This window comes from Amia ocellicauda, chromosome 19 (assembly GCF_036373705.1).
Source record: "Amia ocellicauda isolate fAmiCal2 chromosome 19, fAmiCal2.hap1, whole genome shotgun sequence".
Lineage (NCBI taxonomy): Eukaryota > Metazoa > Chordata > Actinopteri > Amiiformes > Amiidae > Amia > Amia ocellicauda.
In genome coordinates, this window is record NC_089868.1 from 18,970,752 (window position 1) to 18,985,620 (window position 14,869).

At 44.2% G+C, this 14,869-nt stretch overlaps 1 protein-coding gene across 12 annotated transcripts in view; it reads right to left on the reverse strand.

Annotated features, from left to right (window-relative positions):
• Positions 1-130: 130 nt before the first annotated feature.
• pde4dip (phosphodiesterase 4D interacting protein) overlaps positions 131-14,869 on the reverse strand; it is a 77,550-nt gene continuing 62,811 nt past the window's right edge. For 5 of the 12 annotated variants that reach the window (XM_066691720.1, XM_066691714.1, XM_066691716.1 and 2 more), the window contains 16 exons: positions 11,268-11,521; positions 10,689-10,835; positions 10,238-10,435; positions 8,772-9,056; positions 8,426-8,557; positions 8,184-8,303; positions 7,740-7,929; positions 7,388-7,512; positions 7,022-7,258; positions 6,782-6,895; positions 6,449-6,657; positions 6,213-6,356; positions 5,899-6,037; positions 5,405-5,451; positions 3,519-3,582; positions 131-2,606 (listed from right to left, as the gene is read on the reverse strand). In XM_066691720.1, coding sequence (XP_066547817.1) covers positions 2,461-2,606; positions 3,519-3,582; positions 5,405-5,451; positions 5,899-6,037; positions 6,213-6,356; positions 6,449-6,657; positions 6,782-6,895; positions 7,022-7,258; positions 7,388-7,512; positions 7,740-7,929; positions 8,184-8,303; positions 8,426-8,557; positions 8,772-9,056; positions 10,238-10,435; positions 10,689-10,835; positions 11,268-11,521 — 2,551 coding nt within the window. In that variant the 3' untranslated portion in view covers positions 131-2,460. The remainder of the gene's footprint in view (positions 2,607-3,518; positions 3,583-5,404; positions 5,452-5,898; positions 6,038-6,212; positions 6,357-6,448; positions 6,658-6,781; positions 6,896-7,021; positions 7,259-7,387; positions 7,513-7,739; positions 7,930-8,183; positions 8,304-8,425; positions 8,558-8,771; positions 9,057-10,237; positions 10,436-10,688; positions 10,836-11,267; positions 11,522-14,869) is intronic. The other 7 variants (XM_066691717.1, XM_066691713.1, XM_066691710.1 and 4 more) reach the window with 7 other exon arrangements.

The window sequence follows — 14,869 nt, forward strand, 5'->3', positions numbered from 1 at the left end:
TTCAGTCTTTACTAATATCCATTCACTTTGATCAGTGGCATCTAAATGAAAAATGATGTGAATCTTTGACCACTAACACCCCCCCACCCCACCACCACACACAGACATTAACAGAAAATTGATGCACAAAAACAGTTTCTTGATTTATTCCCTTAAACCCAATGCTATCAGGACATCCTTAAATTCACACACAACACAGCTGGTTTTGATTCAGAAACAGCGCCAATGAGGCCTGTGTCGGTACGCTTGTAAACAGTCTTTTCACTCAACTGAACAAACAGCTCTCCGTTCATTATATACATATCATACAAGGTTCAAACAGACACGCCAGAAACCCACACAACACAGAACTGCGAGACTTCATTCCTCTACGCGACACGCAGAAGGCTTTGTTTACACTCAACTGTACAGCGTTACATTTTCTTACTGACCTTGCAGTTCTTCACATAGCATATTCTTTTACTTCTCTTTTTAACATGTTCTATTATCAGCACATCACGTGTGGTTTTATCGTAGCATTCAGTGATCTTTTGAGGCAAACAAGGCCATACTGTCTGGTTTCAAGCTACTTCAAGCAGGATTTTGCAGTTTTCTATCTCGCTGCCACACACTAACTCAATCACAGCAAGAAAATGAAAGCAACAATTCCAAGAGCTTTAAACAACAGCAGGCATGAATAGCACATTTCCTTTCCCCCCGTATATTACCTAAGGGAAAAGCATTTATATATTAAGGAATATACTGTATAGGCGTCCATAAACATTTTTCTAATTAAGCCCGGCTTCAGCTTCAACAAATACATATCAGGGATAATTGTACCTGAATCAGAAAGCTTATGGCATTTATAAAGCAAAACTATATGATGTTATACATCAGAAAAGGAACAAAGATGCTATTGCACGGCTACCCTGGTATTTCATCTTGGATTTATATTAAATATACATAAGCCACACACAAAAAGCAATACAGTTGGAAGCAGGTTATGTACAGCATCAAAATGCAAAATATACAGCAAAGGAAACTACTTTGGGATGAATTAAAATATTGACGAAACACCTTTGAATGTGATGATGTGACTGATGTTAAAATCAAGCACATCAGTTTTACCAGTGCTCTGCCAAAGTCTGTGACAGCTTTTTGATTTAATGTGGAAAAACATCAAATGTATTGAAACTGTAAAGGGAATGCCTTGTATAAGAATACAAGCCCCACCAAGATTTAAAACAGAAAATTTAAATTTAAAACTATTTGATTCCTTAATTTTGAATACCGCAACACTTAGGTTTAGCTTTTGCAAATCACGTAACACAACCGCTTCAATGTGTTTAAGCTAAAGCTATATGTATGTTTTTAATTAAGCTTGGTCCATTGTAATTAAAAGTGCTAAACAATATGTAAATGCATACAGATTAAAAAAAATATATTGGACCAAATGTCTAACGGTTACCTTTTCATTTTAAAAGTCCTAAAACATCTTTCCATTTGTAAGTCAAAGATAGTATAGTAGTGAATATTCTGGCTTGATTTTAATGCCATGCTTTCAAAATACACATTGATAAGGCAAAAAGGAAGTCAGCAGGTCAAACTTTGGCAGTATTGGCGATCCTTTACACAAACAAGAGGCTTTCCTTTCAATACCCCCATGATGCACTGCTAAAAGTATATATCAGTTCAGTCAGCAGTCGGTTACTAATATTGCACTGACGGTCTTAGCCTTAAAATAAATACGTTACTCCAATGTCAGGCAAAGCCGATGCCCCAGCGGTCAGTGAACAGCCTCAGTGCACATGCTCGTCAGGACTGGGGGAGCCGATTGCAAGCTGTTCTTTCACAGATTCAGAATGGTTATAAAGGGTTGTGAAATTGTCTTTGCTCCTGTTTTACGATCACAAACACCTTATTCTTGAAAAAGAACAGAAAAAATTAAATAAATCCTTTAATAGGATCATCTGCTCAAGTCTTTCAAGGAGTGTGCAAAATCCTTTCTGAGCAGGCTTCGGTCTTGAGATGATGCAGTTAGACTTATCGGTTATTTCAACCGTAAATGTCCACGTGAAAACAGCTTTTCTATGGCAGCAACATTAGTAGAGTAACAGGAAACCTGCTAATTGGTTAGCATATATGGCTTTTTTTCACAAGCTGAAAAAAAACATGCAACTACATTAGTTGTCCGCAGACTGCAAAACAAAAGAGAAAAACGGAAACTCGTTGCAGTCGGGACACACCTTCCTTGCAAAAGAAATTCCAATAATGAAAATGTTCCATTGTTTGCAAGGCTAATTGATTAAATCCTAGTGTTCCACAGTCTTATCTTGCAGAGAATATATGTGTATATATATATATATTAGCATTTGTTTTGTGTGTATGTGTAGTAAAGACTACACTCAAAGCTCTCTCTTTTTCCCTGCTGAGGGAAATACTCTAGCTGAAGAAAACAGGTTTGCTCGAGCCTGAAAGAGATTAATAGGTGACAACTTGAAGCAAGCTCAGGCCACTTCTCTTCTTGGCTGAGCGATGGGCCGCTTTCTTCCTGGCCGACTCCTGCTTCCGAGGGGTCATGAAACTCCAATCAGAAGGGCGTTCACGGTGGAGTCTTGGGCTTTCAGCTGGAGATAAGGAGAAAAACTAGTTAATACGTTGATTATGTAAAGATAATTATGTGCTTCAGCTACAGAACACCACACTGCAAACAGGACATTTGTCTGCTCCTCCCCGAAGCAGAACATGTTTTTGCGCTCGCTGATCTACCATTAATAAAGCTAAGCTGGTGTTTACAAAACATTAGTGATGTAGTCTCAGTGTTCACTAAAGCAGACTTTTATGGACTGGATATTTATAATCAAAATATTCTTAGATTGAAAAATAGTAGTAAAGTTTATAAGAAGCAGCATTTGAGTCAAAGAGGTCAAAAACATGTACAGAGACACTTATCTTCGTACGAAATGTGAGAACTCATTAAACTGCAGGCTTCAATAGTTTTTGATGACTAAACAGTCGTGATTGTGGTACATGAGTCAGTTCCTATGTGCAACACCCTTGCTTCTTGGATATTAAATAAACATGCAAAGCTGAAAATCTGTGGTAGCTGTTGATTAAAATGATCAAATTAATACAGGCCTTGGCTTTTGACAGGTTGTAAGTGAATTTCCGCTTTGTTTTTGATCCTTGTTAATGTAGGAGAATGGAAATTAGCAGAAAATGGCAATGGTTTGGTGTTAATAATAAAATGGTAAGTAAGCATTATTTATTATGTACTAATTCTCTCTTTGACCCCCTATATAGTCCCAAAATACAGTTCTAGATTCACGGCCAAGTGGCAATCCAGGGCTCTGACTGGAGACTGCATTTACACACTGTCAGACTGCAGCGCTATCTCAGTCCAGAAGGTGGAGCTGCGTGTCAAGATGTCAGACTGACTGGCACTGCCATGCTTCCCCTGACCAGTGAAGTGATGGAAGTGGCGATGTAGGGATGGGAGGCCAGCGCAGGCACAGGCAGAGCAAGCCAGCGTGCCGTACCTTTACCAGGGCAGGGGGAGGAGGAGCTTAGGGAGGAAATCTGGTACTCATTCTTCTGGACATACTCAGGAAAGAAACAGGGCAGAGACAAGAACGGCATCAGGAAGACAGGGAGATAAGAAAGATATACCAGTGGAGCAGGTCTACAGTGGGGGAAAAAAGTATTTGATCCCCTGCTGATTTTGTACGTTTTCCCACTGACAAAGAAATGATCAGTATTTAATTTTAATGGTAGGTGTATTTTAACAGTGAGAGACAGAATAACAACAAAAAAATCCAGAAAAATGCATTTCAAAAAAGTTATACATTGATTTGCATGTTAATGAGGGAAATAAGTATTTGACCCCTTCGACTTAGTACTTGGTGGCAAAACCCTTGTTGGCAATCACAGAGGTCAGACGTTTCTTGTAGTTGGCCACCAGGTTTGCACATCTCAGGAGGGATTTTGTCCCACTCCTCTTTGCAGATCCTCTCCAAGTCATTAAGGTTTCAAGGCTGACGTTTGACAACTCGAACCTTCAGCTCCCTCCACAGATTTTCTATGGGATTAAGGTCTGGAGACTGGCTAGGCCAGTCCAGGACCTTAATGTGCTTCTTCTTGAGCCACTCCTTTGTTGCCTTGGCTGTGTGTTTTGGGTCATTGTCATGCTGGAATATCCATCCACGACCCATTTTCAATGCCCTGGCTGAGGGAAGGAGGTTCTCATCCAAGATTTGATGGTACATGGCCCCGTCCATCGTCCCTTTGATGCGGTGCAGTTGTCCTGTCCCCTTAGCAGTAAAATACCCCCAAAGCATAATGTTTCCACCTCCATGTTTGACGGTGGGGATGGTGTTCTTGGGGTCATTCCTCCTCCTCCAAACACAGCGAGTTGAGTTGACGCCAAAGAGCTTGATTTTGGTCTCATCTGACCACAAAACTTTCACCCAGTTCTCCTCTGCATCATTCAGATGTTGGCAAACTTCAGACGGGCCTGTACATGTGCTTTCTTGAGCAGGGGAACCTTGCGGGCGCTGCAGGATTTCAGTCCTTCATGGCGTAATGTGTTACCAATTTTTTTCTTGGCGACTATGGTCCCAGTTGCCTTGAGATCATTAACAAGATCCTCCCGTGTAGTTCTGGGCTGATTCCTCACCGTTCTCATGATCATTGAAACTCCACGAGGTGAGATCTTGCATGGAGCCCCAGACCGAGGGAGACTGACAGTTATTTTGTGTTTCTTCCATTTGCGAATAATCGCACCAACTGTTGTCACCTTCTCACCAAGCTGCTTGGCGATGGTCTTGTAGCCCATTCCAGCCCTGTATAGCTCTACAATCTTGTCCCTGACATCCTTGGACAGCTCTTTGGTCTTGGCCATGGTGGAGAGTTTGGAATCTGATTGATTGATTGCTTCTGTGGACAGGTGTCTTTTATACAGGTAACAAGCTGAGATTAGGAGCAGTCCCTTTAAGAGAGTGCTCCTAATCTCAGCTCGTTACCTGTATAAAAGACACCTGGGAGCCAGAAATCTTGCTGATTGATAGGGGATCAAATACTTATTTCCCTCATTAACATGCAAATCAATTTATAACTTTTTTGAAATGTGTTTTTCTGGATTTTTTTGCTGTTATTCTGTCTCTCACTGTTAAAATACACCTCCCATTAAAATTATAGACTGATCATTTCTTTGTCAGTGGGCAAACATACAAAATCAGCAGGGGATCAAATACTTTTTTCCCTCACTGTATGTGTAATATTTGCTCAAAAAATATAAAAATTACAGTAAAAGCAGTTAAAGAAAAATGCAATCCACACTTTCAGGTTGGACACAATAAAAGTAGCCAGCATTGCAGACTTAAAGCATGAGATTTAACAGGGAGAATTAACAGGGACTGCAGCTCACCTCCAGATTCGTCCTTGCTTTCTTCAGCACATCACGTGTCCTTGACACTGTTAATAAACAAAATGCAAAAAAGCCTAAAAAAAGACTGTGAGGGAATCATATCATCGCTGGTACTGAGACAGAGTAATGCACTACAAACATACTATGAGTCAGTGTTGCCACAGAGGGACGCAGGACGGGCAGAGAAATGGGAGAGGAAAAGAAAAGTCCATCAGGCCTACAGCGCTGACAGTGCCGGGTATTTCCAACAGGTTTAGACATCACAAGAGGGGGTGACAGTTTTACTGAGCACAACTCTTATAGGCCTTAGAACAGCTGGAAAATGGTGATAAAGATCACATCAGATAATAATAAATAGCCGGAAAAACAATCTTCTCAAATTGATTTAAAAGGTCACCAGTGCAATATCAGCAGGAATCGAAAATAAAGGAGCTGCTGCTAAATCTCTTATGGACATGATGAGCAGGGGGCTGGAAAGTGAGGGAGTGACGTACGCTGGCCGACGATGAAATGCTCCATGCTCTCCTTGGTGCGGTTGCTGTTCCTCAGCCTCTCGATGGTGTTCTGGAGCAGACCCTCCTGCTCGGTGATCTTCTGACGCAGCTTGTGGATCTCCTCTTTCATGGACTGTTCCTGCAACCCACAAGACTGAAGAATGAGCTCCTAGGTCTCATTGACCGTACATATCGACAAAGAGATGGTCATGAAACCTGACCTCCCAACGTACATGTTACACATCAAAAAAGGGACACTGACTCTGTGGGACACATGGTGAGATCAATCTCTGGGTGAAGAATCCAAGTCTGACCTTTTTGAAGTGTTGAGTGCAGCCCTCACCGCTGGGCAGAGCAGCCCTCCAGAACATCTTGAGGAGGGAGGTGGCTTCCTCCAGGATCTGCCGCAAGGTCTTCGCGTTAGAGAGGAGCGTCTTCACACAGCTGTAGTCCAGGGCCTGCCAACCAACATTAAGGGTTAAGGGACTGGTATGAGACAGAAGGACCGAGCCCAGTGTCGGTGGGGCTGTTGAGCAGCGGTCACAGCTACCTTGTCTGAGGTGACCTCCAGGATGGCAGTGTTGAGGGAGGCCTGCAGCATGGCCTCCATCTTGTGAACCAGCACCTTCCCTTCCAAGATCTGCTGCTGCAAAGCGCTGAAATCGTCTACGTGCCCGATGGCATGGCGCCCATTCTTATTGGCAAAGGAGCCATCTGGTGCCTCGCCTTCCAACACAGACTTTGGCTTCAAAATATCTACTAAAGAGAAGAGGTGAAGTCTACTATGAGCATTAGAGAAATCTTACTTAACTTTGAAGTACCCTGACATGTTCTGAAATGATGGTTTTGAGGAAATGAAGATGGGTATGAGTGCCTGCCATACCTCCACTCCCTGTGAGGTCAGGTTCTTCCAGGTCGGTGGATTTTGAGAACAAAGCGAAGGGAGATCCAGGGTTGAACAACCCGGTGTCTCTGACTGGTGGAGAGGGCACTGGATCTGCAACATCAGGAAAATAACGCACATGAATGACACGCATCGGTTTCACCACTGATGCTGATTATTAACTTGAATACGAAGATGTTTTTAAAAAACAAAGTGCTGACGCAAGCCCTGCTCTCTCACCCTGGAAGAGCTGCCGCCTGCAGCCACCATCGCGGGGGGTCATGATGGAGATGGAGGTGGGCCGCGGCTCGCTGGGGGCTCCGCTCCTCTCCAGCTGTTGCTCCAGCTGTTGCCGCAGGGAGCTGTTCTCCTGGATATTGTGTTCCAACTGCACCCTGAGGCTGCGCACCTCCGCCAGCAGCTCGTTCAGCTCCAAGGCCGTGGGTGCCCCATGGTACTTCACCTCCCCTCCATACCCTGCCAGCACAATGGGCATGATGGCACATCACCACATTTAATCACAGAAATTATTTTATGATAGCATTTAGTAATATTACTATTCTGTAACATCAAACAAAAAACAAAACACAACAGCACAGCGCTTACCTGACAGTGGGCCCTGGCCAGTGCCGCACACCCGGTCGTACACCTGCAGCTCACACTGCAGGGAGCGCAGCAGCTGGTGGCTCTCGGACAGCTGCTGCTGCAGGAGGTTCACCTCATGCTGCAACCTGGAGCACAGGGCTCAGATTACACACAGCTGGGTACAGAGGCCTGCTAGCTCCACGTACATGGATATTGTGCAGTCCAAAAGTGTGAATTTATGTTTTCTTAATAGTCCAAATATTTTAACCTATAACTTTAGTCTAATAAGAATAATATTATTAACTAAACCAAAAAGACAAACGTTTAACACTATTCTTTACGGTTAAGGGGCGTGGCTTTTGCTCCTCGCTACCTGTTGTTGCGCTCCTGCCCGGCCTGTCTCTCTTGTCGCAGTTTCTGCAGCTCCTGCAGCTGCTCACAGCTCTGGCCCTGCAGCTGCCGGCTCTCCTCCCTCCACTGCTCTGCCTCCAGCTCCAGCTGTTTGAGCTGCGCCCGGCCCGCCAGCACCGCCTCCCGCAGCTGCTCCGCTTCCGCCGTGCTCTCTGAGGACGACACAGCGCACGGTACCCTGACAGCCACTCCACAGACACGCCCACCCACAGGCCTTTCATTGGGCTGTACGAGGGTCTGAATTTCTCTTTCTGAGGACAACAATTTTTCTTTTCACATTCACTGTGTTTTTATAATTGGTTAATAATAACACAAGCTACTAAAGGTAAGAGTACGACAGTATAGAAAGCAAGCTTAACCCTCATGTACAGAACATCAACAATCCAAGCTCTGATCCCGCTGTTACCTCTGTTGGCTTGACTGAGACGGGCTTGAAGACTCAGGTTCTCCTCTCTCAGGACTCGGTTCTCATTGGACAGCTGACTGACTGACTCCAGGCCCTGGATGTAGATGTTAGTGGGAGGGCCTGTGGAAGACGGCACATCCAGGGAAGGAGGACAGACAAATCAGAGCACCAGTACTGAAGGAGCACAATAACTACAAACAAACAGTCAATTAACCAGACAGCAGAAAAAGACAGCCTCTTACCACTGTCTCTCCCTGCGGTCGCCAGCCTCTCCTCCAGCTGCTGTCTCAGACGGTCGTTGGTGCGGATGGAGTCTTCCAGACGCTGGCGCAGACTTCGGATCTCGTTCAGATGCTCCTCGATCAGATCTGCGCCTGAAAAACCATACACCGATCCCTGACTAACAATTCTCATCAGACAGCCGAAAGATATGTGTAGAAGAGTGACTTTCCTGACAGTGGCCAAAAACAACTGAAGGTTCAACCGAGACGGGACTCGAACCCACAATCCCTCACTTAGGAGGCCAGCTCCTTATCCATTAGGACAGCCGAAAGAGGCAGGAAGATCAGATGCCACTGGGTGCGTTACCTGTGTGGCTGGTGCCGGACTGATAGCCGGACGATCCCGAAGACACATCGCCATAGTTATGGGCTCTGATTGGCCTCACAGGGTGGGCCATATCCCACACGGCATTGTTTCCCAGCAAGCTTGTCTCTGCCTTCAGAATGCCATTGCCAATAGGAGGGATGCTGAGCTTGGGCTGGTGAAAGGGATGATGGGATAGCGGGAGGTAGCTGGAGCACTCGGGCTGAGCGTGGCCCGTCAGGGGGAAGTTAGGAAGCGGTTTGACTTGAGGAACAGCAAAAGCCGCAGCTGGAAAGGGAAAGACGTAGGTCAGAGGTTAGCGGTTGTGACACAAAAATCAGACAACAAAAACAACCATCCACCTGCATAAAGTCTGTGCAAATGAGGAATATACTGAGTAATAAAAGCTGTATGTGCACCGCATTCCAATAAAACAATACAATTAATTGCATAACACTGTTTTTCAGAATGCTTTGGTTAGTTTGTGGCTATTTATATGACAACTACTTGGATAATTAGTGGTTGATGTCAATGATTTCCTGTCTTATATAATCAGAGCAGAGGTCATCCATAATCTTTATGTCGGCTCGGCAAAGGAATACATTTAATAATATTAGGTATTAAAATTTTGACCTCTGTTTTATACTGGACAGCAAATAGTGTTGACTATACAACGTGTGCCACACTTCACACTTAGAACAGCAGACTAGCTGAGCATGCATGGGAAAGCCATTCCTGAAAGGGTTAATTAAAACAACCCTGTATTATCAAACACCATGTCTGTGTACAATCTGCTCCCGGGACTGAATCCACTGTTCTCACTCTGCAATCATGTAGAAATGACTGGGCTGATCTGTGGTAAACTTGTCTTTTAGTCAGTATACTCTCATACCTCATTCACTGTGAGAATACATTTATAAAAAATAGTTCCATATGTTATGAAAATACTATAAAATTATGTACAAATGAAGTCCATGATCACTTAACAAATAGTACATACAATATGAAGTACATAATAAAGCAATAAAACAAGCACAGGGAAAATATTCTGGTTATCATTGTCAGAACTATTTGTCACTGCTTGTACACTAAGTAAGTTAGCGGTTCTTCTGATGGCGAGTCTCCCAGACTGGGTGGTATCTTCGGTGGATACTTTCTCATGGCGTTCCTCGGTACTATGCAGAGTTTTTACAAATGCTGGGTTTGCACCAGTAGTACGTAATCGTACGAAAGCTTCCGCCATGCTTTAGCCACAACCCAACAGACAGACATTTAATGGTACGTGTGCCCCTTGATGAACTTAGAACTTTCAAGTGCAAAGATTGCCCCAACATTAGCACATCCATTGCCCCTACACAGGCAGAAGAACAAACCTAGCCGTGAGGAGCATGTGTGTTACCATGGCAAGCACGCCCACGCTGTGATCACACACACACTCATTCACGCACGTGCAAGTCGGAGTCTCTCACTTTCTCCCAGCTGTCTCTGCAGCATTTGCAGCTCCTGGTGTACCTCTGCCAGGGAGAAGGGGGCGGCGCCATGGTAACTGGGGCCGAGGAGTGGCAGGTGGGGGTCAAAGGGCAGGGCACCAGGCTGACCTGAGGGGTCAGGGCAGTAGTGAGGCTGAGGAAAGGGGGCAGCACTGGACGGGGGGCTAGAGTTAAGGCCTGGAGAACAAAGGAGAACAAAGAGATGGCAGACACTGGGCAATTCAGTTATATTGGACTGCAGCACCACCGAGCTGAGATAAACGTCCAGCTGTCTGTAGACACATTCATAATCCTGACGAATCACTGATCAGAAGCAGGTCAACAGAAAAATATATCAAACCTGAAAAAGCAGATTTAACTCCTCTATGTTTAGCGGAGAGACTAAGTTGTGACGTAGGACTGCCTCCACCTCTTGCACTTTTGATCCTACCTTTCTGTTCTGGGTTGGGCTCCAAAGGTTTACACTGTGTGCATGGCAAATTGGGACTGCTGTTTGATGACTGAGTCCCATGGGATGCAGTGGTGGAAGATGGGATAGATGGGTGTTGTGGTGGGGGGCCACCATGACAGTGAGAATCTGAAAGAAAATGGTGCTCAATGAACAATCACACAGTGCTACCACAACGGTACCTGCCGTCGAGAGCTGTGCTATGGTACAGTTTGGTGCTCTGATAAACAATGACGCAGCTCACAACTGGGACATTTTAATGGAATCAGAATGAATAACAATAGCAATGTTTAAATTAAATTATATATGTGTATACATTTAAAAAAAACTTAGTGTAGGTTGAAATGAAACATTAAACATGTTTTTCTTTTCCCACAAGTGATGCAATTCTTATATGTAGAAGTATACATATAAGCATGGACTAAATGCAAATGAGATGTTGAAAAAAAATGAGCCAATATTAATACAGAAGATTTAATAAGCAAACATGGCACTTAGTTGAGGAAAAGATGATGGGAAATGTTTTTCTGACAGACGAAGGTCATGGTGGGTCTGCTTTACCTGTGCTGGCCTGCCCTGGGCTCTCTCTGTCCCCCTGCTCCTCCTGCGTGTACTCGCTGGCGCCGTCCACATCCGAGCACAGCTCCAGGTCTTCATTGGTCGAGCCATGGTCATCTGACACGAAGGAGGTCCTGTCTGATTGGTCGGTGCTCTCGGAGAAGGCGTGGCTGCTGGAGGGCGTGTCGGGACGCTGCTGCAGTTTGTTGCGCAGAGAGTCGATGATTTTATCCTTCTGTTGGAGCTCCTTACTCAGCCTGGGAAGAGTCACCACAAACACATGAGTTTCTTTATCGTGTTTTAAATATATATATATATATATTTTTTTTTTTTAAACAATGCAGAATTCCTGAAAGTATTCCAGGTGCTAGTCCCTCATGAATGTAATTGCTACTGTGAATATACCATAGCTACTATAATATACTATTATGTAATGAACTAATGATAATGAAAAACTAGCCTACTTTTATTTTTTTTATAGTACTGAAATGTACAATACTGGTGCTCTCAGATTTATTGGATCTTAAGTCACTGCCCTTGAAAGGACACATTTTGATCCTGCTAAGAACCAAGGCTAAGGACAGTACTCTGGAGCAAAGGTGTTTACTTGTTCCTCTGCATACAATGATAAGCAACACAATGAAAAGGTTTTTAGAATTAAAATCGAACAAGACCAACTGAAAACAAACATTATTTCTCAAGCTGTTGTCCCTACCCAACACCACCAAACACTGCGCACGAATCTACCCTGTGGCTAACCGCGCAAGAACCGCTGTGTTGGTGGCGGTCGTCTCTAATGGTTAGCTCTTACTTGTCGAGCTCTCTGTGCAGGGCTCTCCTCTCCCTCTCCAGCTGCTTCCTCAGAAAAGCCAACTCCCGCTCCTGAGCGCGGCACTCCCAGAGCGAGAAAGAGAACAGGGACTCGCGGTACAGAGGGCTGCTCTTCGACAGCATGGACTTCCACAGTGGGGCCATCGCCAGCCCTGACAGTATCCACTCTGGCTAGCGAGTCATTTCAGACCCTCTCGTCCTGCAGCTTCCCCGGACTCCAGCGGATGAGCTCCCCAGCAGGCTGAGCTAATAAACGAAAACCCTTCAGAGGGAAAACGCTGGAATTGAAGAGTTCTTAGCTCTTGGAGACGGCTGGTAGGGATGTAATGACACAGTTCTGTCGTGTTCCTTGATTGACCTGGAGTTGAGCAGTCGTTCCTCCAGTCGAATGAAATATCACACCAATCCAGAGAGTCCCTTGAAATGAGAAATGTCTATTTCTGATCTCTCTCCCCAAATCCGTCTCGCAGTGGAGTCAGTGACACGGTGCAGCTCTCTGCCGTGGTTTTTCCTCAGCGATGCCCAATGGGAAACACAGCCCTGCAGAATCTCTCTTGTGCTGAGCCGGGAGCAGCAGTGCACTGTTGGATGATTATCGTGACTCACACTGAACCGCACTGAGCCTCTTATAGCCTTAAGAAACTTGAAGCATTATAGCCCGTATATGTCCTGGGAGAACTCCTTGTGTTTCCTCTCATTTCTATTCACAATAATCAAAAGACTTGGCTTCCACAATTGAGGAGGAAAGGTCTAATGAAATCAAGCCTTGAAGGCACTTTCTTTCAACCAACAACCGTACAAGAAGTGAGGTTTCACTGGCATTCATGTAGAGCAAGTTGAAGGAAGTCGTGGCTTTCAGGTCCCTTTGTCCCCAGTGCATTAAAGAAATACTAAAGCCACATAAAAGCTACATCTGTGACACTATATATTTCAACATTAAACACAGTTGGCTAATCAAATATAAAGTCATTCAGATTTTTAACCATAACAAATTATTTAACCCTAGTTTCACCAATCCTTTTTTTTAAGATCTGGAAAGTACCAATGTAAAGTCACTGTGACACTATACCAGAAAATACAAATACAATCTTAAATTGGAAGCTCATTCAAAAGCTGCACCTGCTCTTCCAAAACTTCTCAATTAAAAATAAAATCATATTTATTCAATTCTATAAAAGGGTGCTGTCTCTCTCAAAGAAATGACTTTCTCTCACCCCTGTGACTCAGGTGTCCCTCTGCTCACCCTGACCTCTTTAACCTCCCTGCTAATAGCTAATACCCTAAACTGATTAAAACCCATGTTAAAGACTCATGTGTAGTAGTGCTTGACAACACAGACCATTTATACAATTTAAATCTTGTACCTTCAGTTTGGTTAAACGACAAGTAATTTCACAAACGCACACACGCACAAACGCAGAAATAATTTGTAATTTCAGTGCAGATACTAGTTTAAAAATATCTTAAAACTAGTTTAAAGACAAACAGTGCACAAATGTCCCGCAGCTAGGAAGATCCTTTCCAGTCTCCTTTCATCCCGAAGTCACAAGGTCAGATTTAAGCGATCTGTTGTTCTCCGTTCTCCTTTCACTGGGGGCAGAAGGCCGGCTCCTCCGACGGCAAGCGGCGCTCTGACAATGCCGCGTGTCCTCGTGACATGCGTCTCCTCTGGGTAAACCTCCGTGAAATAAATCAGCTTGAAATAAACCTCCCCCCACCTGTCTTTCGCTCACACCAGCTGTGGCACGTTTCCTCGCCGCTGTCCCGTGCAGCACCCCCAAAGAGCTGGATTTATGGGCAACGCTGTTCTGCCTTTCAGAGAACTGGAGAATGCAGCAGTTTATGCATGAAAAGCTTAAAACCAACAGACGGAGAGAACTGAAAAAACAACAGTAACCCCAACTCCACTACCATGAGCCGCATCCAAACATTACTCTATGTACTGAACGCTCGATGAACGCCACCGTGAACCACAAACCAAAACCCAGTTCATCCGCTGCTTGAAAAGGTTTCTGAATGTCATCAATGGATCAGCCTTTCTCAAAACCGGAAAATGTCAAGCAGCTGTGAAGACGCTCCTCTTCCCCTGAAATAAAGACTCCATGTGCTGACTCCAGAGTATTGAGGAAGCTGGGCTCATCAGTTGTAAAGGAGCGAATCCTTTCAGAAGATAAAAACAGCGCACAGATATTCACACTCCATTGCACTGCCGTGTAAGCTGCCGAGTGCAGCCTGGTCAACTGGCTAATGCCCAGAACAGATGCATGATGGTGAAAAAAAAAAAAAAAGTTCTTATCAGCTAGTAAATCCCTCCGGGAATCTGCTATGGCTTATTAGAGAAGAAAATTATCCAATCAAAAGCCAGGTCATTATCGACTCCCATAGCGAGCCCTGAGACCACTAATGACATTATCCAGCACAGCACTGACTCCTTAGATTAAAGCATCCTCAACAGCAAACAATGCCACAGAGAGAGAAGTCAGAAAGGTCTTTTTTTATCACTAACTGAAACAGAGAGGAACACAGATAGGGTGGCTTTTGAAAGCTTTTTGACCCATAGCAAAATGTACTTCCAAAAGTGGAGAAGAGACAGATTTTTTAAAGTTTTTTCTTCAGCATAGATATGGAAAACGAATTAGAAAACCAGCTTTGAAACTTTAAATGTGCTGTAAATGTGTAAATGTGGAATAAGCCACTTTTGAATGGTGTTGACTTTTTTTGGTATTTCAGTTTCATCTTCACCTGTAAAGTCTGGCACTAATATCCAGGTTATG